The 23,277-nt window shown below is 48.5% G+C and overlaps 1 protein-coding gene across 1 annotated transcript in view; it reads left to right on the top strand.

Moving 5' to 3' along the window:
- Window positions 1-22,938, top strand: part of MEGF9 (multiple EGF like domains 9) — a 49,383-nt gene extending 26,445 nt beyond the window's left edge. Inside the window, exons 2-6 of the mRNA XM_075716920.1 lie at window positions 604-805; window positions 13,458-13,597; window positions 17,184-17,327; window positions 18,224-18,496; window positions 22,484-22,938. Of these exons, the coding sequence (XP_075573035.1) occupies window positions 604-805; window positions 13,458-13,597; window positions 17,184-17,327; window positions 18,224-18,496; window positions 22,484-22,938 (1,214 nt within the window). The remainder of the gene's footprint in view (window positions 1-603; window positions 806-13,457; window positions 13,598-17,183; window positions 17,328-18,223; window positions 18,497-22,483) is intronic.
- Window positions 22,939-23,277: the final 339 nt, after the last annotated feature.

The raw sequence follows: 23,277 nt of genomic DNA, 5'->3' as shown, positions 1-23,277 counted from the left end.
CAAACGCCTGGAGCTCCTCAGCTCCTGGTTGGGGGATTCTGTGGTCCGTGCTCCAGGAGTGGGAGATGCTGGTGCCGGTTCATCGTGGAGGTGTGTTGTGTATGTCCTGTGCATAAAGACCAGCCTGTTGGTAAACGGGAGGTGTTCCGGTAGTATGAAATGGAAGAGCTTAGAATTAGTGATTCTGCCACCTGTTGCTGATTTTATCCTAATATTACAACAGCTAGCACTTGTCAGCTCCTGGGGTTGTGTAACCAGACAACCATGAGGGTGTATGTGTGTGTGTGTATACGTACAGACAGACATTATACACAGCTACGTATATATGTATTTAAGTAGTTATACCTATAATCTTCTAGCTCTCTCTTAAAGAGAGATTTGAAACATGAACCATGGGGGGGGTTCAAACACCAGGGTGCCCCCAACATTTTTTTAATCATCTCGACATTTTAAAGCAAATACCATCCTTACAGCGACGATGTTTCCAACCTGGGCTAAGCAAAGGGCGGGCAGCCGCGCTGACCGTGACGCTGGCCCCGCTCGGGCTCTCGCTCGGTGCTGTGCCCCCAGCACACCGTTTCAGCCTCTCTTTTCCCCTTGCAGGAGACCTGTGCAACTGCAGCGCCGTGGGCAGCGCCAGCGCGGCCGAATGCAACAGCACGACGGGGCAGTGCCCCTGCCTCGAAGGCTACGCGGGGCTGCGGTGCGAGAGCTGTGCCGAGGGCTTCTACCCCGAGCGGAGGAGCCAGCGGTGCCGTCCCTGCGGCTGCAGCCCCGCCGGCTCCAGCAGCGCCCAGTGTGATGAGTAAGTAAGACAACGTTTTGCTGAGCCTCCCGGGGGGGGCTGTGTGCGCGGCATTGCGATTTGAGGTTATTTTGGGATTCGGGATGCAGATCAGGCAAGAATGGATCTTGTCATCTGGTGCTAGTATTTAAAAAAAAAAAAAAAAAAGAAAAAAAAGAAAAGAAAAAGCAGGAAGGAAGCTGGCCTTATAAAAATTCATGAAGCATATTCTTCCTCTTTTTCAAGATCTGGATTATAAAAATATCCATAGCTGTGGCAAAAGCCCTGGCAGCCCACAAGGGGGTTAACTTGGATTTCTGAGTTGTACGGAAGCAGAACCTCTCCTCTAATGCCTTGTCCGTCCCATTAGTCCCTATCGGACAGGGCTGCCTTCTTGCTTGAGTTCAGGAGGGGAGCGGAGGAGCTTTGGAGAGGTTTGTTTTCCAAAGGGATATTCGTTACACCAGCGGCAAGTGAAGTGTTGCGCTCTGCCCTTGCCAAGCATCATGAAAGCAGCAGCAGCCCGGCAGAAGCGTCTGCTCCTGTCTTGCCTGGCGTTTAACCCTGCCACCTCCTCTCCTTTGCTGTGTCAGGAAAGTCGCCGTAGCTGATGCTTTGAGCCCTTGTATAATGAATGTGTTCATTTCACCTTACCCACCCTCACATTTTGCCTTTTAAAAGCCAGCATGCAACTTTTTTTTTTTCCAACTTCAGTGACCTGTCAGTCATTACAGATTCATTGCTGAGTTGAGGGTTTAACTTCATGCCTGCAAATAATGGTCTGAGCAGCAGCCAGACCCTTGGGGTCCCCTGCTTGTGCTCACAGGGCAGTGAGATGCAGGGTCTCTCGGAGGAGAAACACCCCCATCAAACCACCCTGCAGCGACTTCCAGCCTTCCTGGGCACCGGAAAGTCGGCAGCAAAGGCGTTCCTGGAGACCCCGACGCTCCTCCAGGGCCCTGCAAGGGAAGCAGTACCTGTGTGCGATGCAATGGGCTTCTGCACTGGTTGCCTTGCTCCGGCATCAGCCTTGTCTTTTAGGGTTTGGTCCAGGCTCAGTGTGTGTTGAATACCTGCACTTCCCTGCCAAAGCTGGGGCTGAGTCAGAATCGTAATGTTCTGCAGGGATGTGCTGTTTGTGATTATTTTATACATTTTTTTTTTTTTTCCAGACACCCAAATCCTGTGTTGATGTCCTTCTGTTTTGTTTCAATGCTGCATTTTTCTGCTTGCATAAGCTCCGAAAATCAGAACTTAAACGCAGTGTTCCAGTTGACTAGAGTGACCTTCTTACTAAAAAAGGTGGTTCTTGGGGGTGGAAAGCGTAGAGTTTTTCGCTTTCTTTTTTAGTGGTTCTTTTAGGTATGGGAAGATGCGTCCTGAAGAATCAGGGTTTGCCACGGACTAGAAAATCTGAGTTTGATCAGACCTACTGGAAATGCAAATTGGGCAGAAAGGCAGATGGAGCAAATCTTATCTTTGGTTGGGATAGGAGGTACATGCTACTGGAGCAACTGGTTTAACTGGGAGGGAGCATTCTCTCCCCGACTCTGAGTCACTGGGCAGCAGGCAAAGTGTGGATGTGGGTGACATTTCCCCACGTCTCGCTGCATGGAGCGAGCCAAGAAACGCCCTTGGGAACTTCAGGTGAGATGCTCTGAGTCGTGAAGGAGAACAAGGCAGAGTTCATGCACGCAGGGAGCCATCGCACCCAAACCCAATGTGTATGGACCCAGAAATGGCAGAGGACCTCCCTAGCTTCTTTTCAGCACCATTACAGCCTTGAGGGATGTGGGATCCTCAGGCATTTAGAAGAGGCAGCGTAGGGCAAAATTTGGAGGAAGACTTGGGGAGGAGGACTGATGTTATCAGAGATCGATCTGTGTTTCTCTTCCCTGCTCAGTGGGGTTTGCTGCAGATGGAGATGACCTCTGGTTGTTTAAAAAGAGGAAAATTAGGTCAGTTTTCTGTATTATAGGGCTGGGGGCATCAGTATGGCTGTGACAGGGCAGGCTTGTGCCTAGCGATGTGTATGGAAAAACGTGTGTGTGAATCCAGGAATGAGATTTTTGGCTCTTGTGCTGAAAACATTGGGTCTGGAGCTCTGTGTTTGCTGTCTACCTGCCGCCGAGTCCTTAGATGAGTAGTGCATGTCCCTCCAGGCAATCCCCACTTGGGATGAGGCACACAAGCATTGCCCAACACCAGCAACCAGCTTCTGTTTCATTGACATTAAAAATACTCTTAAGTCGTATTTTTTATTTATTTACTTATTGTGTAAAGCACCAGCCCAACTCTAACTTGCACAAGTTAATTCCTGCGTGCTGGCTTAAGAAAAAAGCGCCCGCTGTTCAAATGAGTCTCTGAGTAAAAACAGCAGCATAATTTTGGACTCTGACCCTTTTTGACAGTGGCCGATTTGAGAGGCAGACTGCCTGAAGGCTGAGCTCTCGGGGCACACAAAACATGCCTGATAGGTTTCAGTCAGCTTGCCCAGGCTTTTGTAAAACTGCCTTTTAAAGCACCACCATATGATGATTTATTAGTATTGTTTCTAGGCATGCTCTATGGCTGGCCAGATGGCACACCCAAGTACGTTGTTTATTAACTAGACCTCAAATGCAGACCGTCAAATAAAAATAAAAAAAATGCCTTTCCCGCGGCAGACAGTTGATTTTGGGAGTGAACATTGACCTGACATGCTGTCGCTATGAATGGACTCCATGGCCGCTAATCAAAGGTCTGTTTTGGTGGTGTTTTAAATTTGATTATCTGGGGAGATCCACACAGATCCCCTTCTGGGATGGCAGAGGATTTCTGTGCTCTGGTTTGGGTGATTTTTTTGGGGGGTGGGGGTGGGGGTTGTTACATGAAAAGCTGCGCGTAGTTGAAGCTGCAGCTTGCTGTGGGGCTGGATGCAATCCTGGGCTGCTCGGGGAGGGCTGACACATCTTGGAGAGGGGGAGTGTGTTGTCCCTGTTGCGGTAACGCCTAGAAACCTCAGATAAAACCACATTTCACTGGGTTCAGTGTTTGTATAGATGCTTGCTAAAGATAGCTATGGCCTGGAAGTGTTCATAGTCCATAGAGGAAGGGTGGAGAGAGAAGCTGAAGCTTCAAGGGCCGTGGTCAAGGTCACGGAGTAGTGGAGAATGAGGACGGTGACTCACGTGGGTGCACGGGCTGAGCTAGAAGGGCTGTGCTCCCGCTGCGAAGCCCTGGGGACGCTGCCTGGGTGGGGAGGGTTCCTGGTGGTGGCCCCAGCCCATGGTGACTTGGCCCCAGCCAGGAGCTGCCCCCCACCAGCTGCATCTCTCACCATCTTTTGGAGATCTCGAGTTGAAAGCTGTATTGTCCATCTGTCTGTCCTCTGAGGAAGCAAGAACGTCCGTACCAGGTGGAGGAGGCAAAGGTGAAGGCGATGCTGCTGGAGAAGGTCACCACGCCCAGGCTGGCCAGCCCACAACTCCCAGGCTTGCACCTCTGTGCATTTATTTTTCTTTTTTCTTTATGTGAGCAGAGCCCTCTGCCTGAACTCTCATCTCCCACACCCTACAGCCGGGCAAGGAGCCAAAGGCGGTCTGGGGGGACGGTGGTCTCCAGCCCCACCGGCCAGGGCAGCGGTGGGAGCGTTGGGGCTCCTCGCAGCGTTTCTGCATCGCCCAGCACACCCCTGCCCTCTGCAACCTGTGGCACGGCTTCACCCAAAATGCCACTCGTGTCCCCAGCTGACTTGTGGCATGGTGAGCTGGCACAGTGGCTGCTCCCCATGGCAGCCCTGGGACATGGTGAGGCACTTCCCGGGCGAGAGGAAAGGGGTTTGGTTTGGGGGAAGCCTTTCCCTGCTGGAAAGCAGCAATCGTGCACTGACATGAGGAGCTGTACAGGCGCAGCTATTTAAATGCATGCGGAAATAATTTGCCTGTGTAAACCTGTCCTCTGGCTGATTTATTTAAAGGAGCAGGACTGCAGGCAGGAAGAGCCCAGCCTGAAAGAGGCAGTGTGCAGTACCCTCCTGGTCAGCAGGAGTTTTCAAATGACTCTGCATTTTTATTTTTTTTTTAATTCATTTATTTTTACCTTACTTAACAGCACTGCCCAACTCCACACTGGTCTGCAAACATGGGTAAAAACTGGCCAAGGGTAGCCCAGTGCATCCCAGTGGTCTGGAGCCCCGCCGGCTCATCTGCTGTGTGCTGGTGCAGGGAGGGAGAGGTGGTATGACCCTGATGTACCTCCTGCAAGGCATTCATTCGAGGTTTTCCTAGCCCAGCACACAAGCCTTTGTGGCCTTTCTCCAAAGTGTGGCCCTGCGGCTGCAGGGACGGCGTGTTGAGCCCATGAGCAAGTGTCCCCACACAGCTGCTCTTGCACCCTGCAGTTTGGGATGGGAGTGGAGGAGAAGGGCTGCGAAGCAGAGAAGATGCTATGAGATGCCGCTGCCCGGCAGAAGAGTTCAGCCCTCAATTCCTTAATTCCCTGGGAGGTTGGTTGTGTGTTAAACTAACTTATTCTGGTCCCAGGGAAGACAAGGTGGTGCATCTCCTGTTGCACAATTACCTGTGCTAGTGAACAAGAGGAGCGCTGTGGCTGCTGTGGGTGTTTAAGGACTGCCGTGTGGTTTAGCTAAACCTGGGTTAACCATCTAATCTGGGTTAGGTTTTTTCAGTTCCCTTTTCAAAAAAAAAAAAAGCTGTAAACTAAACGGAAATATGCTATCATTGTCCCTAACAAAAAGCGATGCATGTTAAATTGGGGTCTGCGAATCAAATTGAGTTGTTCCCTCTGCCTGTGCCCCAGTTTCCCCACAAGCAGAAGGGTGATGGGAAGCAGAGGCTCTGATGTGCTGCTTGGAGGTGATGCTAGCTTTGGTTCATGTCCTGCCCTGAAACACACTGCCCAAGCGTGCAGCGCTCTGCTCCTTCGCTAACTGCGCCGCCTTTCCTTACTGCTGGCTGGGGAGACGGCTCTGCAGCGTGTGATCCTGGTTCACGCATGGTTCGTGCCACAGGCTTGGCATAAGTCATGTTAGAGAGAGTTCCTATCAGTCATTTTTGTTTTAAAAAAAAAAAAGCAGGGGAGAAGATACAGCATGCCTATAAATGCCAAAGTGTTAATTCAGAGATGATTTGCCCCCTCAAGGGGATCTCATGCTTTGTGTTTGTATTAAAAAGAATTAAGGCCGAGCGTCCCTCAGAGCATTTATACATGGCTGTCCCCTGGAGCAGGGATGCTGCGCGGCTGAAAGGGGACTGCTGTTAGCTGGGCAATCTCCATCGCTGTATGCCTTCTTTGTAGTGGGCTGATCGTTGGAGAGGCTGATCTTATGACCCTTGCTCATATGGATTTGCAAGAGCGAGTGTTGCTGGTGAGAGTAAGGTCAGCAGCACTGGACAATGTTCTTTGTTAAGGTCTTTGAATAAGGGCTGCGGTTTCTGAAGGAGCTTGGGGATGCAGGGCAGGGAGAGCCGCACCCTGGGTTTGCAGAGATGTGGGATGTGAAGAGATGCAAAGAGACCTCAGGGGGAGAAAAGTGATAAAGAACATTGGTCCTGGTAGCGTTGGGGAGCACCCAGCTGGGTCACAGACTAGATGCACCTTGAGCATCATGTGGTATGAAGCCACATGGGGCAGAATTTGTTAGTCAGAAAATGCAGATCCATTGAAATTCAAGGCTTTTGTGGAGCTTCACCAGCCTGGGCAGGAAAGGTGCTCGTGGCAATGGTTTGAGATGAGAGAGACCTCGTGTTCCCAGGACTTCTGCCTGTCCTAACCACAAGAGGTTATTTGGGGGAAGGCGGTGGAGTTCTGATTTTGCATAGAGAAAATCTTCATTTTCTGTCTCTAGAGTGTCATCACACTTCTGAAATGTCTTTTCTTTGTGTGGGAACTGTATTTCCGTTCTACTGTGTTTTAGCAGCCCAGTAAACCACATTGGGCACTGTTCCCCTTTGGAGATAAGACCTTGGGAAGCCCAACTCTTCAAGGACTTATTTTAAAAAAAAAAAAAGAGAAACCCAAACAAAAAAAAAAAAAAACCACCCAAAAAACCTTTTTCCCCCATTTTTAAAAAGACTGCTCTCCCTTTTATAGATTGGCTGAGCACAAGCAGTGGCTCATTATCTCCCAGTAATGCCTTGTCAGCATCACTCTGCAGAGAATAGATTTTTTTTTTTTTTTTTTTTTTTTTTTGTGGCAGAAATTGTTAGATCTGGACATCATAAAAAGCAGAAGAATACACTGTTAGAGCCTATTTTTCTATGTGCTTTAATTATCTAAATCTCCTATTACAGACTCTTATATCCTTTACATCCGACTAGCTCTCTTCCTTTCTTCCCCCACAAGCAGGTAAATATTGTATCTGCACCCATTTTTATTTGGTTGCAGACAGGGATGGGAAATGAATGAGTGACTGGACACAGCGGCGGGGAAAGGTAGATTGTTATCATCTCCCCTACAATAATTGTGGCTTCTCAGAAATCCTGTTATTTTGTTGATTTTTCCAGCTGCTTTACGATTCCTGTGTTGTCTATTGCAGCCTTGCTGCTCTGGTAAACATTGACTGCTCTCAAAAAAACCCCAAAAACCAACAAAACAAAAAAAAGGCTCAATTTTTTAAGCTCTTATGGCTGAATTCTGGTCTTGGGGAGGTGGTGCCCAGCCTGATTTCAGGCAGTGCTTGCTGCCCGTGCCTTTTTCCGCTGCCTGTGAGGAGGCATCAGTAGAGATCCGGGGGATGGAGTGACTACATTGGGCAAAACCGGTGTGTCCAGCAGGGACCAGCCCCATCTCCCTGCCTTCCCCATTGATATGTCCTCCTCTGCGTTGAGGTTGCCTGTCCCATCCCCATGCCCTGGGAAGCCGGGACTGCCGTTTGGGGTTGAGGTTTTGCAGTTAGTTAAGCTTTTGCTGTTCTTCCTTCATGCCAAACCATAGAGGACCCCATCCGGCCTTGCTCTCTGGGGCCATCGTGCTCTTCCCATCGCTTCCTCCCTCCCAGCCACTGAGGTCCAGGCAGTTGGTGCTGGAGGGCACCCAGAGGAGACGGCACAGCCCCAGGCTGGAGACCCACGGCTTTCCCAGCAGCGCGGGGCATCCTCGGCAGGGGAGACGGGGCCATGGAGGCGGCGGTGGCCAGACAAGGTGGCCCTTTGACATTTACAGAATGGCCTTTCAGAGCTGTGAAGTGTCCCCACTCCGTTGAGGGCTGCCATATAAACAGATGCCGTCCCCCGGCACAAAGCGAGGAATGCGGTGCACAATGGCCCAATGTTCGCTGCAATAAAGCCCCGCTTCTTCTGCCCTCCACAAAGGCAGCTCTGAGCGGCCGGCGGGCGCGGGGCTGGGCTGTGGTTGCACTAACCCTTCCACCAAAGCGTTTCGGCTGCCAGTGGCAGCTGAGGGAGCGGGGAGGTGGAACCCAACGTGGAGCTTTTTCCTGCTCTCTGCATCCGCACGTGCTGGTATTCAAATTAATGGACCTAAAGGAAAATCAACACGTGGGTTATGAGGGTTCTTGGTTTGCTCGGGGTGAGCGTTAACAGCGTTGGTTTTCCATGGAAGTGTGTTGGAGCATTTAGCTTTCAAATGTTAACTTTTCTACGTTGCCCAGAAAATGTGAGAGAGAGATATCCCCTGGCTGCTGTCAGATATAACAGAAAATCAGCACAAAAGGAGCCAGGCTCACTGGAGAAATGCACCATTTTTAGCGACATCTCTTCTGAATCCTCCTAATCTTGTGCAGCGCCCTTTTGTCTTATTCCATCAAAGTGTGACAAAACCTTTTCATGAGGGTTGTTTTACAGATGCTCGTAGTTCAGCAATGCGTTTTTCCTCATTCATACGGAGCGCTGTCGTTGCTGTTAATTGTATATGTTAGGGAAACACCTCCGGGCCCTGCTGGGATGAGTGACGGGCGTATCTGTAGCCAGAGGTTTGCAAGGCAGTGGCTGGGAGGCGACAGGGCCTGAGGTGAAGCTGGAGATGCTGCTGGGTTGGGGAAGGGCTGGCAGGAGCCCTTGCTTTTCTCTTTCCCAGGGCAGCGTGGCCCCTCGCTGGCTCTTTTGGGGATGGTCCTGGCAAGTGACGTGGTCCTGGGAGATGCTGAGGTGTGAGGGGTGCGCGCGTGCGCTCTGTGCTTCAGGATTAAGACGGTAAACGTATTGGCAAAGCTCTCCTTCAAAGTTGTGGGGGGTTTTGCATGGCTTATCTGCATGGTATGCCCTGGTTTGAGAGCCATGGGAGCTCCCTCCTTCTCTGACTCTGCCCCAACATCTTACCGGTCTCGTGTTTTAAAAATAAAGGCACAAAAGCTTGGTGCTGTACCATTTTGGCTGGCTCCGACTTGGTCAGGCAGCCCCTGGGCTCTCAATGGCAGCTGGGCATCCAGGTTTTTCTGGCAGCTGGGAAAACATTCAAAATGAATTTCTCCTTTCCCTCCTCCTTGGGAAAAAGAAAAAAAAAAAAAAAAAAGAAGAAAATAAACGATTAGAGCTCGCTAAGGGTTTTCTGTTACACCATTAAACCGTGCACAGCATGCCTCTGAACAGCCCTTAAGGCTATGGTCCTCTGTCTTCCCATCCATCTTGTGTCTGTCACGTCCCTGCTAACTTGAAGGATGCTTCTGTGGAGGACCGGAGACCTATTGGAGATGCAACTGCACATTGCGGTCTGTCTCAGATCATGGATATTTTTAATGGTGTTTTTTTTCCTTGTGATGAGGCCTTGAGTTCCTGTGCTGTCCTGTGCCGAGCGGTGCAGGGTTAGGGCATTGCCCGAGCTCCCAGGCGCAGCTTGTCCCATCGGTGTGTCTTCCCCAGCCATCAGCCCTGGCAGAAAATTATCTGCATGATGCTCTGCAGCTTCAGGCCAGGCACGAGACAGGATTTTGGAGGTGTTCCCTGTTCTTTGTGCTCTGCTCCTAGGACATTTCCAAGCGGGGTCGAAACTACCTGCAATCCTCCTGTTTAACAGCACCCAGAGTAATGCACAGGGTGGGTTTCTGTGTTGTATTCCCGTAACTTCTCTAGCTGTAAAGCTGCAGTGCTGTGTAAAATCCCACCATGGGGAATGTTTTGTTGCCACTAGTGGCATGAATCACTTGGTGGGTGATGGGATTTCCTGCATCCTGTGGCTGTTTCCCCTTGAGTGGAGTAGAAGGGGGCTCTGGGGGATGGAAGTGAAATCAGACTGGCTTTTGCAGACATATTTTGGGGTGTAGGCTGTTCCCCCTTGCCCGATATTTTGCTTTTATTTACAGCCCCCTCCTCAGTGTCTGCTGGCGTGCTGCTGCCCTGGGTGGCTGCCTCCTGCGTGCTGGTGAGTGCCGTCCAGCCCCAAGCTGTCGCCCTGCAGGCATCGAGCCAGCAGCTCCTAAGGCATAACATGAAGCCCAAGGGCTGAGGGCAATTAGATGCACAAGCTCCTGCCTTGGGGGGGGTCCCCAACCTGCCGTGTAGCCCTCACCCCAGGAGGGTTGGATCACTGGGTGTCGGATCTGAGCCTTGCACGTGGTCTGCCTCCATCCCCACCGGCCAGCTAATCGCTGCCTGCTCCTTCCGCCGGGGTCTCTCATGCTGTTGATGTTTTTAATCGTTAGGAAAGGTATATAAAGTTGATGGATGATGCGATGGTGATATACACTACCTACATGGTCTTTAAAGTAAGTATATTTGTAAAATCTAGTAGAAACCAAGGCTGGCAGGAGACTTTTGTTACTGGAAGTCTGTTTTTGTCCTGACACATCCTTCCATCAGTTCTTTTGTGAGAGCTAAAAATTAGTTGGCTTTAGTGGAGTTAATAATCGTCTGAAATGGAGTTGAGCAATTGATGTTGCTGCATCAAAATGTTTCCCCCTCCCTTTCCCCTCCTTCCCCCAAAAAAAGAAATTCCTGGCTGATACTCAAAATACAGTTCTCACTGTGCAAGTATTAAACTGTGGGTCTTTTCTTTCAAGTTTCTGGATTTTTATGGGCACAATCAGTCTGTTAACAGGCCTTTTTTTTTTTTTTTTGTGGTTTCAATGCATTTATATCATTGACCTTTGCTTTAAAAAGTGTCTGACAGACTTTACTGGACTGCAGCTATGAAAAGGAGTGTTGTAAGGGGGCTTTATTCTATGGAAGCAATGACCACAGGCAAAGCTTTATATTTGCTGAGTGATTTAATTCTTGCACATGCAGAACTTGGCTCTGTGCCATGTGTAACATGTTGAGAAAAGGTCTGCTTGAGAGGCATTAAAACCAAACTTTCCAAAACCGTCTTTTTTTTTTCTTTAAAAATAGCTTTCTTTCCTGTTATTTTTAAGCTAACGAGTAAAATCAAGGGACGCTTCACCAAAATGCTGCATTGAGCTCTAGCAGAATCATTGGGGAAATAAACCTCCTTTAAAGAAATGAAGTGGGAGTCTGGATGGAAGGGTGCCAGCTGGGAGGAAGAGGAGGGTGTAATTAAGATAAAGGCTTGATCGAGGGACAGGAGAGAGTAAACCGGAGCACCCTGGACTCCAGGAGGAAGCCTGGGAGGGTGAAGATTGTACAGCTCGAGTGCTTGGTCCTGTAAAGTCCTACTCATAGGGCACATCCTCAGAAGATGAGTTTTCAGGCTAAATATCAGATCCCCACCAAATTTGCTGCTTTTCCCTGCTTGGCTCTGCCTGTCCCCTGCCTGCTTACAGGAATATCTGTCTGGTAGTGGTCAGAAGCAAATAAAAACAAACTGCTTTATGTTTGCTCTTGTTTTAAATGCTGGGACAACATTTGGATTAATGCTAGGTCTTGTGAAAAGATCTTTAAAAGTCAAACATACTGAGCTGCTTAACAGCATCCCTTTGAATTCTGCATCTGCCTGCTGCAATTCCAGATAATGGTCTGGAGAACAAGGAAACGTATTTCTTTTTCCTTCTTGTAATCAGTCCATTAAATACGCCTGAAGTTTCATATTCTGAAACTGTTTAATTGTGTAGCCACTTGGGCCGAGTTCCGTATTTTGGTGTGCTTTTGAGTATTTCCTCTTCCTTTGGCAAGCAAATGAACAACAGAAATACTAAATTATGTTAATTTCTAACAGAAGCAATGTCTTCCCCAAAACATTGCAATCTACTGCATTTTAATTAAAAACAACATATCAACAGCGCATCAAGCCATTTGGAGCCTCAGCCTCTATTAGTTTTAATCAGCAGGTTTTTCTGGGGGCTTTTAGAAGCAAATTGTGCATTGCTCACTCACTGCCCAGGAGGAGTGAGGGAGAACAATAGAATATCTTCGTACAGGCACACCAAACCCTGAAATGCTGAATTAAAAAGCTGTGTGAATAGGGTGGAGCTTATATAAAGGGAGAGCGAAGAGGAGGGCGCATCCAGCGGTGTGCAGGGGGTGCTCCGTGGATGGCACCCGTGTCCTCTGCTGCAGCTGCAAATAAATCCATCTCCGGGAGGAGACCAGATCGCGTTTATTTGGGCTGCTGTCCTGGCTTCCCTGTGCGGCACGCAGGGGTTGAGGTTTCCCACAGGTCGCCCCAGGGCTCCTGGAGATGCGGGGAGGCACTTCTGTGCGCACTCGTCCTCGGCTCGGGCGTTAGCGGCTCCCACGTGTGCAGGTGGGATGAGCCGTAGCTGGCAGTCGCTGCGCTGGGGGGCGGGTGGGAAAGAGCATTTTATCCATTCCTGTGATTTCTCCGAGAGTTGAGCCTAAATGCTTCTAGTGTATAAAGTCGCTTATGAAAGCAATAGGTTTGAAGCTTCTATGTGGAGAGACTGGCACGGAAAGCCAAAGGAATGAGGGTAACCCTTGCTTTTTATAGCCTCCTGGCATTTGCTCATGCCAACTAAAACCAATACCCTCTATTTTAACTGTGCGGAGCTCCACCCTCCACAGTCAGCCTCGGTGCCCAAGTAAAGGGGCTCCTGCCTGGGGTTAGCTATAGTGGAAACCGCAGGGGAAGGGAAAACCCTCTCTGTCTTTCCCTGGCTCCTACTGGGTAGAAGTCAGCTGGGGAGAGGGGCTTTGCCCAGGTGGCCGTGGGGATGTTGCGTGGAAGGGATAAATAGGATCATGGAGCAGTGTTGGGAGTGCAGGTGGCTGATGCCTGCCCGGGCTGAAACCAGAGCGAGACATCTGAGCTGCTGCGCCAGCTTTTGGGGAAAAGCTGGGAAAGCAGGCGGTGAGCAGGGAATTGTCCGTTTGCCTCAAAATCTGGGAGGTGCCGCTCGGTGCCAATGCGGAGGGGAGGTGATCGTCCATGTGGGTGCTCTGTTATCGTTCAGGCGTAGTGAGCACGAGTGTCCCAGGGTCCTGCAGGACCTGGGGCTGGTGCGGGTGCTTGATGAAGCTGGGACCAGAGAGGGGCTGCTGGAGCATCTGCTGGGGGCTGATGTATGGGGATGGCTTTGGGCCAAGGCTTTCCAGGGTGATGATTTCTGGTGCCCAGACGGAAATGCTGTCAGGGCAACTGGTTTTGCAGAGCCTCAGCCTTTGCTGAATTGCCCATCGCTTTTTGGAAATTGGTGCCCATGGGTTTTATGTCCTGCCTGCAGTAGGCATTTCTGCACAGAGTTCCCTGCTCTGGAAAGGGATCCCAAAACACTGACTGCTGGTTTGTACTTTGGATGCCTCCCAGCTCGTCCAGGTTTCACCCAGCTCATCCAGGTTTCACTGTTGTTTTTTCCTCTGTGCAGCTCTGGGAAATGCCAGTGTAAAGTTGGTGTCACGGACCTGAAGTGTGACTGGTGCAGTGATGGATACTACAGGTTTAATGAAACCACCTGTGAGCCATGCCAGTGCAACAACCACTCCAAAACCTGCGACAGCTTGACAGGTAACTTTCCTCTTGTGACCGTGGTGGGTGCAGACTTTACCTGTCTTCTCTATGTTTTGCCGTTTTCATTCAGCAGACCTCTGCTCTCATCCTCTTCATCTGCATCTTTATGCCTTGACTACGCAGAGTCTTTACCCTAAAACCGAAATTAATATGCGTGGCAAGGTTGGAGCTAGTCCTCTTCTCAAGGAAGTCAATAAAGGTACTTACCCCAGGCTGCAGTGCAGAGCCTTTATTCTGCAGTCTCTATCGGAAATCAGGGCTCTATTGTTCTCTGCACTTACACAAACACACAACACGGGCTTTTAAGGAGCTTTTGTTTAACTGCTGTTTACCTGGAAACATATACTGTACTGGCACTGACGTAAGGTGACCGTTATTGCCACAGATAACGTGATTAGTGCTGGAAAAAGCTGGCAGCACCTAATTAATATTGCCGACATTTTATAAATTTGCCTTGCTCGTTTTCCTTGATCATTTCTTTGACTGTCTCACTCATACAGATGTTGATGGAGTGCAAATGTTGAAGCACCTGTGCTTGAATAGCTTATGGGAGGGCAGGGGGGGACCTAATTGCCTTCCCATCTCCACTGAAAGGAGAGATCCCGGAGGAGCCATGTTATGTGACTGCCTGTGCAATCCCCACTGTAGCAACAAAACTCACGCTTAAAAATCCAAATTCTCATCAAAACTTCCAGGCTGAAATGTAGTTCTGTAATATTTATCCAGGAGCTTAGAAAGGAGTGATAATTTAAAAAATGTTGCAGGGTTTTTTGCATAGCTGGCAGAGCGGCAGAGCTCATAACATATGGTATTTCTGAGCAATTTCTGCGCTGGTGTCTGTTCCCTCATGGCCTGCGTGTTTGCAGCAGAGGAACGGGCGGCCGCAGTGCTGAGTGTGCCCAGCCAATGCTCTGATCCTGCTCGGCAGAGAGGGTGTTTCTGTGGATGTCGGGGATAGCAGCAGGCACCCAATCTGCATTCCTTGAGGATGAATTATTGCATTCATTCCTATACTGAACATTATGTGCTTATGTCCTACAAATAGTGAAGGATATAAGATTGTACTTAAAGCAGTGCACACAGCTGATTCAGAGCTGGGAGTGTGGGTTTTGTGAAGGAGTAAGATAATCTGCTCTTCCTTTTTCTCCCTCAGTGTTCCCCCTGCTCTTGGTTTAAAAAAAAAAACCCAAAACAAAACCCAGTGCAGACCTTCCCTCCAGGATGGGGCTGTTCAGGCAGTGCTTCTGCTGGGTCTGTCTAGCGCTGACCGCAGCATTGCAAAGAAAACCCCTCTTAACCCCTCTTTTTGGTTAATGACCTATTGTTGATTTGACAGAAATCCCTTTTTAAAAATTTTCCTCCATCTGCTTTATTTGCTCCTGGGTGTGGGGGAACCCAACAAATCCAGAACAGAGAACAGTCGATTAAAAATTAGATCTGATGTCTAATAAGTAATGCAGTGCACTCAGCCTGCTCTAGAGACTGCACTTTGTGTGACCTCCCCAGTTTTACATCAACTGTGCGTAGTCTTTGTCAAATTTTCAAGGTTGCTTTTGCATTAATGCTGTACTTCGGGCTCCCTCTGCTGGCTCTGCAACCGTCTCTGCATGGCCTCACTTGGTGTTGCTCTGGCCAGGAGGAATATTTAAAATTACTGGGCTGGAAATTGGGCGGCCAGAGCTCCCCAGGCGACAGCGCTTCCTTTGACACAACCCTTGTACCCCCGTGTTGTGTCTGTGCAAAGAGTTCGGTTGCTTCTTCCCAGTTGGGGTACTGTGAGGTCTGATCCTTCCTGAGGGCATTATCAGGATAGGAAATGTTATTAATAATTAAGGCTTTCCACAGCGATACCTGATTGCAAGCCCATGCGTGCTTTGCATGGCTGAGCAACTTGCTGACTCATTGGAAACGCAGCCATTTTGCAGGGTTGGTGTAGATAAATGCGAGTAATTTCCGCCAATGGGAAAGACATTGATCCTGAAATGACCAAGACTGTATAGAAAACGCAGGTGTGAGTCCAGATTTATACCACCATTAATGCCTACAGAGCATGACGGTTCAAGGCACCCTTAGTGCTCCTGGGGCAGATTGACCTTCCACGAGCCAGTCTGTCCCAGGCATCCCGCTGAAGCAGCTGATCGAGGTTTGCAACTGGAGAAACCGAGACCAGCAGATAATTTTCCTCTCTAACCCTGACATCTCTCCCACAAAAACCACCGGCTCGTGTCTGACAAGCTGTTGGGCGAAGAGCAAACAGTGTGTGGGAGCTGATGCCGAGCAAGTGTCCTTAGTCATTGGGGTGCTGCCAGCCCCACCGCGCGGGTGAATCAGCCGCTTCCCAAAAGCGGCAGCTGCCAAGGTTTGCTTCCTGCCCTGGGTGTGAGGGTTGGCTGCAAGGACACGCTGGGCTTGCTCAGGGATGCTCGGCTGCAGAGTTATTGCTGTGGAAAGAGAAGAGTAGGAGCCATGCAGCGTGTTGGGCTTGCAAGGGAGCCAAACTGTTCCAATATTAATAAGAAAATATGCTGTGGTTTTTTTAACAGTCAGCATTAACCTAATTCAGGGTTCTTTCTGTGGTTAATGTTGATATGAGGCTTTTCCATACCCCCGCAGCACTGCTAGATTAGCTCAGTGAATCTCCTGTCTGTGCTTATATCCGCAGTGAATAAACTGCTCTGTGCCGCCCTGGTTTGTTAGAAGGTGGCTGTTGCCTTTTCCGAGTCTTGTACACGGGATTTAATCAAATAAGCTTCCCTCAGGTCACTGCTACCTCGATGAGGAGCCTGCTGAATTACAGGGTGTTCCTGTTCATGGATGGGCTTTTGATAGAGGCTGTGTTTTTATAACTACAGAGATTTTTCTTTCTCTAGTCACAATAGTATCAAAATGCAATTTAGAGGGCCACTAGGACACAGCCTCTGCGAAGACAGAGCACATCGATTTTCTGATTCAGGGGCTACCCCAGGAAGGGGAGGTGGCTCACATAAACCCCCAGTTCTCCTCTGGTTCTCCGGGAAGGTCAGTAAGTGCTGCTGCCTTGTGCCTGTAACAAATGTTCCTCCTGTGATGGGGATGGAGGAGCTGGAGCCGCACTGGTGGGACAGAGCCATCTGCCTCCAAAGCAGGACGATGGCACTTCCTTACCCCTGACTACCAGCTCTGTGGTGTAGGAATAGGTTGCACACAAAAAAGGGCGAGGGTATAAACTGGAGGGGGCCCTCATGAGAGTGAGGGGTTTGAAGCATCAAGATTCCGGCTCACTGGCATAGATGCAAACCAAAGCCCCTCTCCTTGAGGACCATTTGATATTGATAGCACGTGTTGACCTGCATTGACCTTTTAAAGTGATGAACTGTGGGCCTCTCTGCTGGGGCTACCTACTTTTTCACATTGTGTGTGTGTGTGGAGAGGGGGATGACTATCAGAAGGTCATAAGAGGCCAGGATCATGTTTTGGCCGGAGGGCATCCAAAATCACCTGCGAGCTCTGATAATTGAGAGCGCTCCATGCAGATTCTTGCTCCAAATGTTCTGCTCCAGTTCCTGCTGCCAAACGGTTGCTTGTGGTCCTGTCCCTTCTCCAGGCATCTGCCTGCATTGCCAGGAAAACACCGAGGGAAACCACTGCGAGCGCTGCAAGGAGGGCTTCTACAGAAGCACCCATCCTGCCCACGCCTGCCATCACTGCCCGTGCTCCACCGTGGCATCGACCGGCACCTGCCAAATACGTAAGGCTTTCATTTTGGTCTAATTCCTCAGTTAATGAATGTAGCTCTTCTCAGTGTGTTTCAATTAAATTGCCACTTAGTGTGCATCAGCCTAATGAGGTGGTTTATAGCCTGTGAATCTCCCGTTCATGGGAGCTGGGGCACCTTGCTGGAAGCAGCGCCTGCCATGATGCGTCCCTGGTGCTTGCGTTGCCTCTTGTGAGAGCAGCTGGGCAGTGGAGGGTATTGGAAACGCTTTGCTACAGGCTGCAGTTTGCTCTGAAGAACCTGCAGAGTTTTGCAGAGAGAAACTGCTGGGCTTGTGGCAGCCAGGAGAGGTACAGGAGATGGCCAGCAGTGTCATGTAGCCATCCACGCCTCTGTGAGCCCTCTTCTGAACATCTCTGTGGGACTCCAAACAGATTCCCCAGCCTTCCTGCTCTATTTTGATGTAACGAAGAGAAAAAGTTATAGCTGTAATAAACGTATGTAAGACTCTTTTTTGGTATTTCCTTAATCAGTTTTGCAATCGAGCCTCCTCTGCCTTCATATAGGCCAAAAAGTTCCTGCAGATTGCTAACATCCCCGTTATAGTTCCAACTATTTTCTGAAATTGTCTGTCTGAGATGGAAATGCTCAGGAGTAATAATCTGTTTGCTTAGCAACGTGCCGAGCATGCTCTGTGAGGCTGGTACAAGGCATCAGAAACTCCCAAAGCATTTTTCCCCCTAGAAACAGAGAAACTGCTGCAGTTCAAAAGTTATATTTTCAGCTTAAAATTTGAGATTGGTTAATACTCAGTGGCTGCTGATTTTTGTTATAGTGACTTGTGGTCAGGTCCCACAGAACAAATCCCACAGTGGGTGTTTCTCTGCAGACGCTGTGGCACATACCCGTTTTCTTTTCTGTATTTTTAGATCCTGGTGAAACTGCCCCAAGGTGTGACAAATGCAAAACTGGGTACACTGGCCCAAACTGCAACCAGTGCGACAATGGCTACTACAACTCTGACAGCATCTGCGTAAGATGTAAATGCAACGGGAACGTGGACCCAGCACGGTCACGCAGTGTGTGCAAGCCGGATAGCGGGGAGTGCATCGGCTGCCTGTACCACACTGCTGGGTTTCATTGTGAGGAGTGTGAGGACGGCTACGTTCGAGACCCTGAGGGGACCAACTGCACCAAGAAAGGTAAGACATCCTCCTCAAATCAGTGTCGAAGCTTGCTGTGCGGCTCAGGTGGGCACAAGCTGTCTGAAGGCTGGGGAGGGACTACTGTTGAAACCGGTTTAGATTCATCTGGCCTGTCGTACAGGGAGGAAAACCAGACCTTTATAAAACATTGGTGCCTACTGGCCTTGAAATCTGTGGTTGAGAGTTAGCTCTGTGACCACCCTGATTCCCAGACTGTGGCAGGCACCTCTAGTGAACAAGCTGGAAAACAAAAACTATTTGCAGTGTATTTAAATGTAGGCTTTCAGATTTCTATTGCTTGATATACTTGGTCTCTTAGTGCCCAGTGAATTGTCCTTATTAACTAGTCCATTCAATAGCAGTGTCTAGTTCCCTAGAAAGGGTGTTTATGATAAATTTTGTCACTCCTCATACTCTGCAAACAATAACTACTTGGAACAAGTTTAGATACTCTTTTTTTTTTTTTTTTTTCTTTTTTTCCTTTCTAAATGGGGAAGCCAAAGCTCGGAGAGCTCAGATCCAAACTCGCACAGCGAGTTAACGGCAGAATTTACTGGTATCTCTCTGGGGGTGTCCCCTCATTCTTCAGTCCACATCCGAGACACTGCATGTAGCATCTTGGATGCAAATTAGCTCTGGTACTTAGAGAGGCTACTGCATAGCAGGAGAACTCACAGTAAAATGAGAGAAAATGGTTCTTAAGTTGCTGCTTCAGTGGTTATCAGGAGGTTGGTCCACAAGGTGGATCTCCAGCTCCATGCATGGAAACATTATAGGTGTTACGTGCTAGATGAGAGAACCCAGAGTTCAGGAAAGTATCTGGGCCCAAATTTATCCTTGTCACCAACAGAGATTTAATTCAGATCTTCCATTAGGAGCTAATGTGGTTTTCACTCCCATGCTGCTCTCTGGAGGTGTAATCACAGAGTCCTTCTCTGTGTGGGGAGATGATCAATACAAAAAAGTTGAATGCTCATTAGCTGTAACTGTACTATTACAAGGCTGGAAATGGCAGTTTTGCATCGGGTCATCCATTATCTCCCCCTGCACAGCTCTGTCTGTGCAAAGAGCTACATGACCTTGCTCCATTAAAATCCGTATGTATGGCTTTGCTTGTATACTTGCAGTTTTCACCATTTGTTTTATTGTAATGGCATTGTTACAGGCAATTCCTGATGTGGGGAAAGACTGTTCCCTTTCAAAGGGACTGGGACATGCTCTTCTAGCTTTCCTGTTTCCTTGACACCTGTGTTTTCCCATTCTTACTAAGGAACTAAAAAGGCATACAGTTTCTTTCCAGTTTCTTACACACAATTTGTCTAAAAATTGACATGCTGAGGTGCTGTGCATTAACTAGTTTTAGGTTAAGATTTTCATAAACCACTAGTGCATTTGAGTGGCCTGGTTTTGAGTGGCTTCTAGAGCGAAATCATCACCCACCAGATCTGCAAATGAAATTGTTGGTGAGACTCTAAGTGGTCGCAGTTGAGGAAAGACAGCATGTTTTGTGCCAACCTCGAGTATCCACAGGGACTGTTCAGAGTCTAAACCTGACCAAGATTTTGATGCTTTCAAGGCTGATGGAGAGACTATTCAAAGGACGTGTGGGATGACGAAAGTCAGTGTTTCCGACCCCTGGGTGGATGGTGTTCCTGCTGTGATGGTGAGGCATAGCAGCAAGGACTTCGTGATGCAGCGTGGCACTGTGCCACCCAGCCGAGCATCGCAGCCTTCCCCGAGAGCTGGTGCGTGGGCTGCTGGCGCGGCCCTGGCTCCTGCTGGTGCTCATTCATTGCAGGAGGTAGCAGAAGCTTTGCAGAGACTGCATTTCAATCAAGCAGCTGGATATGACACTCACGTCAAAGCTGCCAAAGCAGCCCATTGACTGAACAGCTGCCGCTCTCAAGGAGCTGCTTTAGGACATCTGGAGGGTTGGCACGGCCCTGGTGAGCGGAAACAGGCATCGCTGTATCACAGCCCAAAAGCGACAGTCTGTGGTCAGAGCACGGCACTGTTTCACCATGACATTACTGTCAGTTCCAGGAAATGTTTTCACCCATGTACCCCTTGCCAGCACTTAGCTGATGCTGACTCACAAATAAAGCCCAGAAAAGTCCTGTTTCCTTGCTGGTGAATCAGCCATTGTCTCTGTTCTGTTTTTTTCTAATTATAGCTACTGGCAGGGTTTGCCAATAATTGAGTCTTGATGAAGGAATTTGGAAAAGATGACTGAATTCCTCATGCCCTTCTCCCAAAGCTGTAACCAGGAACCTCTTGCTCCTGTCACGTTGCTTCCTATTGCTAAATTCTGTCTGTTATCCCATAGGGAAATGCCTTCTAGCATTCAGCATCCCGAATATCCTTATCAACCTAAGGCAGGACCTGCAGAGAACAGAGGAGCTGCTGCAGGGAGAGATGTGAGCAGGAGCTTAAATTAGGTGTGCGATGCCCCCTCCAGAGGAGTTTCTTCATTGCCTGAACTGGGAATGTGACAGCCCAAAGTTAACTCGTGGGAGTTCCCCCGAGAGCCCGTGGCAGGAGTTGTGCTGAGTATTTCCAGCTCCTGTTGCCATTGGAGATGTAACTTAGTGCAAAATTGGTCCTTCCGAAGTGACTCTCCTCCTCACTCATAATTAGTAGATGTTCTCTTCAGGAGAGCTGGATCAATACAGCACAGCACCATTGGCTGTAATCGCCGCAGCTGTAAGTGAGTTTAAAATGAAGTTGCATTTCTGATAGCAGAAAGAGAAATGGAAGAGAGTGGGAAAGAGGGTGCAGAGAGTCCTGTGGAGCCGTACATGTAGAGAACATTTTGGTTGATTGAGGTTTCAGCTTCTAGAGGGTTCCTGCTGCCTGGACTTAGAATCTAAAATAGATCAGGTTATTCTTGTGAAGAAAATGCTTTATTAGTTACGTTTGGGAGCCTAATGCTCAGGCTTTTATGGTGCTTTCTGAGGCCTATAGCTCAACTGGTTTGAAGAAGGCATAATGAATTTGCATCCCACTTACGAGATCTCCAGCATTCACTTGTCACTGACTCCTAGATCTGAGAAGGGAGTTGTGCCATGTCTGCTGGAAGCAAGGCAGGTTCTTGGCTCTTTTGTGCCTGGGAACAGGCTGCAAAGGAAGATGGAGCTTGTGGCACAGTCTGGTAGTTTCCATGTTCCCATCCTTCATGTGTGGATATATGCCAGCGGCTGAAACCAAACCAGGATCCAAACTGGCTTCTGCTGTGTTCAAAAGCTTCATAAGAACATCCACAGTCTTTTTTGTTGTGATTTGGTTACCTTCTGCTTCTGGGTATGCAGACTGGGGTTTTCTGTGAGATTTGTGTATGACTTCTTCGTTCAGAAGCAGAACTGGGATTATTTTGCCCTTTTACATAAAGCAGGGTAAATACTGAAACCTGTTGCTAAACACTGTGACAACAGAATACTCATGGTTCATTTTTGAACTTCTTGTACAGGTAAGGTGCAGAAATAATAATATTGTGAACATAATCCTAAATCTAGTGTACTAACTGTGAAAGGTTTAAGCTCCTGGAGTTGCTGTGTCCTCCCAGTCTGTGCAGCCCATGTAGACAGCAAGTGAAACTCTGCCTGCATTAGGTTCCAAGTCCAAACTCTTGCTGAGCTTGGTAGAGCCCTGTTTTCATGGGCTGAATATGAGCTGGACTGGGTGGCTTGCTTTCATCATGAGCTCATGTATCTGACAGTCCTATGGCTCCTGCAACCTATCCATCCATCACAGATTCTTCATAGGAGTGCTGCAGTCAATGAGCACTTAGCACACAGAATTTAAAAAAAACAAAAACAAAAACCACCCAACCCTGGCTAACTATTTTTGTAAACTATTTTGAAAAAAATACCAGCTTTAAGTGTAGACTTAATTGCCATAATAACTGTGATATAAATGTCAAATCTCTTATGTTTGTGTTTGATTCCAGCTTATATTTTTATTGATAATTTTTTATTTGTTTTGTAGAAGCCACTCTTGGCCCAGAAACAAGGGAGTTTACAACTTCTGCTCCAAATGCCAGCAAGGCAACATCATTTTCAACGGCAGTGATAAACAGTACGTTGTCACCAACAACTATACAGACTATATTTCCTATAAGTTCCTCTGACAATAGTACCTCTGCTTTTGCAGATGTCTCATGGACTCAGTTTAACATAATTATTTTGACAGTTATCATCATTGTTGTGGTCCTACTAATGGGCTTTGTGGGTGCTGTCTACATGTACCGTGAGTATCAAACCAGAAAACTTAACGCTCCTTTTTGGACCATTGAACTCAAAGAGGACAACATCAGTTTTAGCAGCTACCATGACAGCATACCCAACGCTGATGTTTCGGGGCTGTTGGAAGACGATGGGAATGAAGTTGCACCGAATGGACAGCTAACGCTGACAACTCCCATGCATAATTATAAAGCTTAGAAGTGATCCAGCTATTCCAAAGTTGGCTTAAAAAAGTTACAGGGCTTGTTGAAGGGGTATCAAGATCTGTGCCAAGGCTCCACGCAGAGGAATTTGCTCTTCAGATACTCTTGTGTTGGGCATGCTGTAGCTTGCAGGTGAACAGAAAAAAGTGTAGTACATCTGAATTTCAGGTAATATGGTGAAATGCATTCAGTGTCCTGTTCTCCATAAAGATCCATAGAATTCACTGTTGTTAAAACTTGATTATGCTGATCTGAAAATATTTTTTTTGATGAAGAGGTGGTGGGGTGGAGAAAGCAGTACCCCACGATTAATCAGAAGCTACTTGATTTCCAG

The sequence above is a fragment of the Pelecanus crispus genome, chromosome 9 (assembly GCF_030463565.1).
Source record: "Pelecanus crispus isolate bPelCri1 chromosome 9, bPelCri1.pri, whole genome shotgun sequence".
Classification (NCBI taxonomy): Eukaryota; Metazoa; Chordata; class Aves; order Pelecaniformes; family Pelecanidae; genus Pelecanus; species Pelecanus crispus.
The sequence above is the reverse complement of the archived record's forward strand: the minus strand, read 5'-3'. Positions and strand labels throughout refer to the sequence as shown.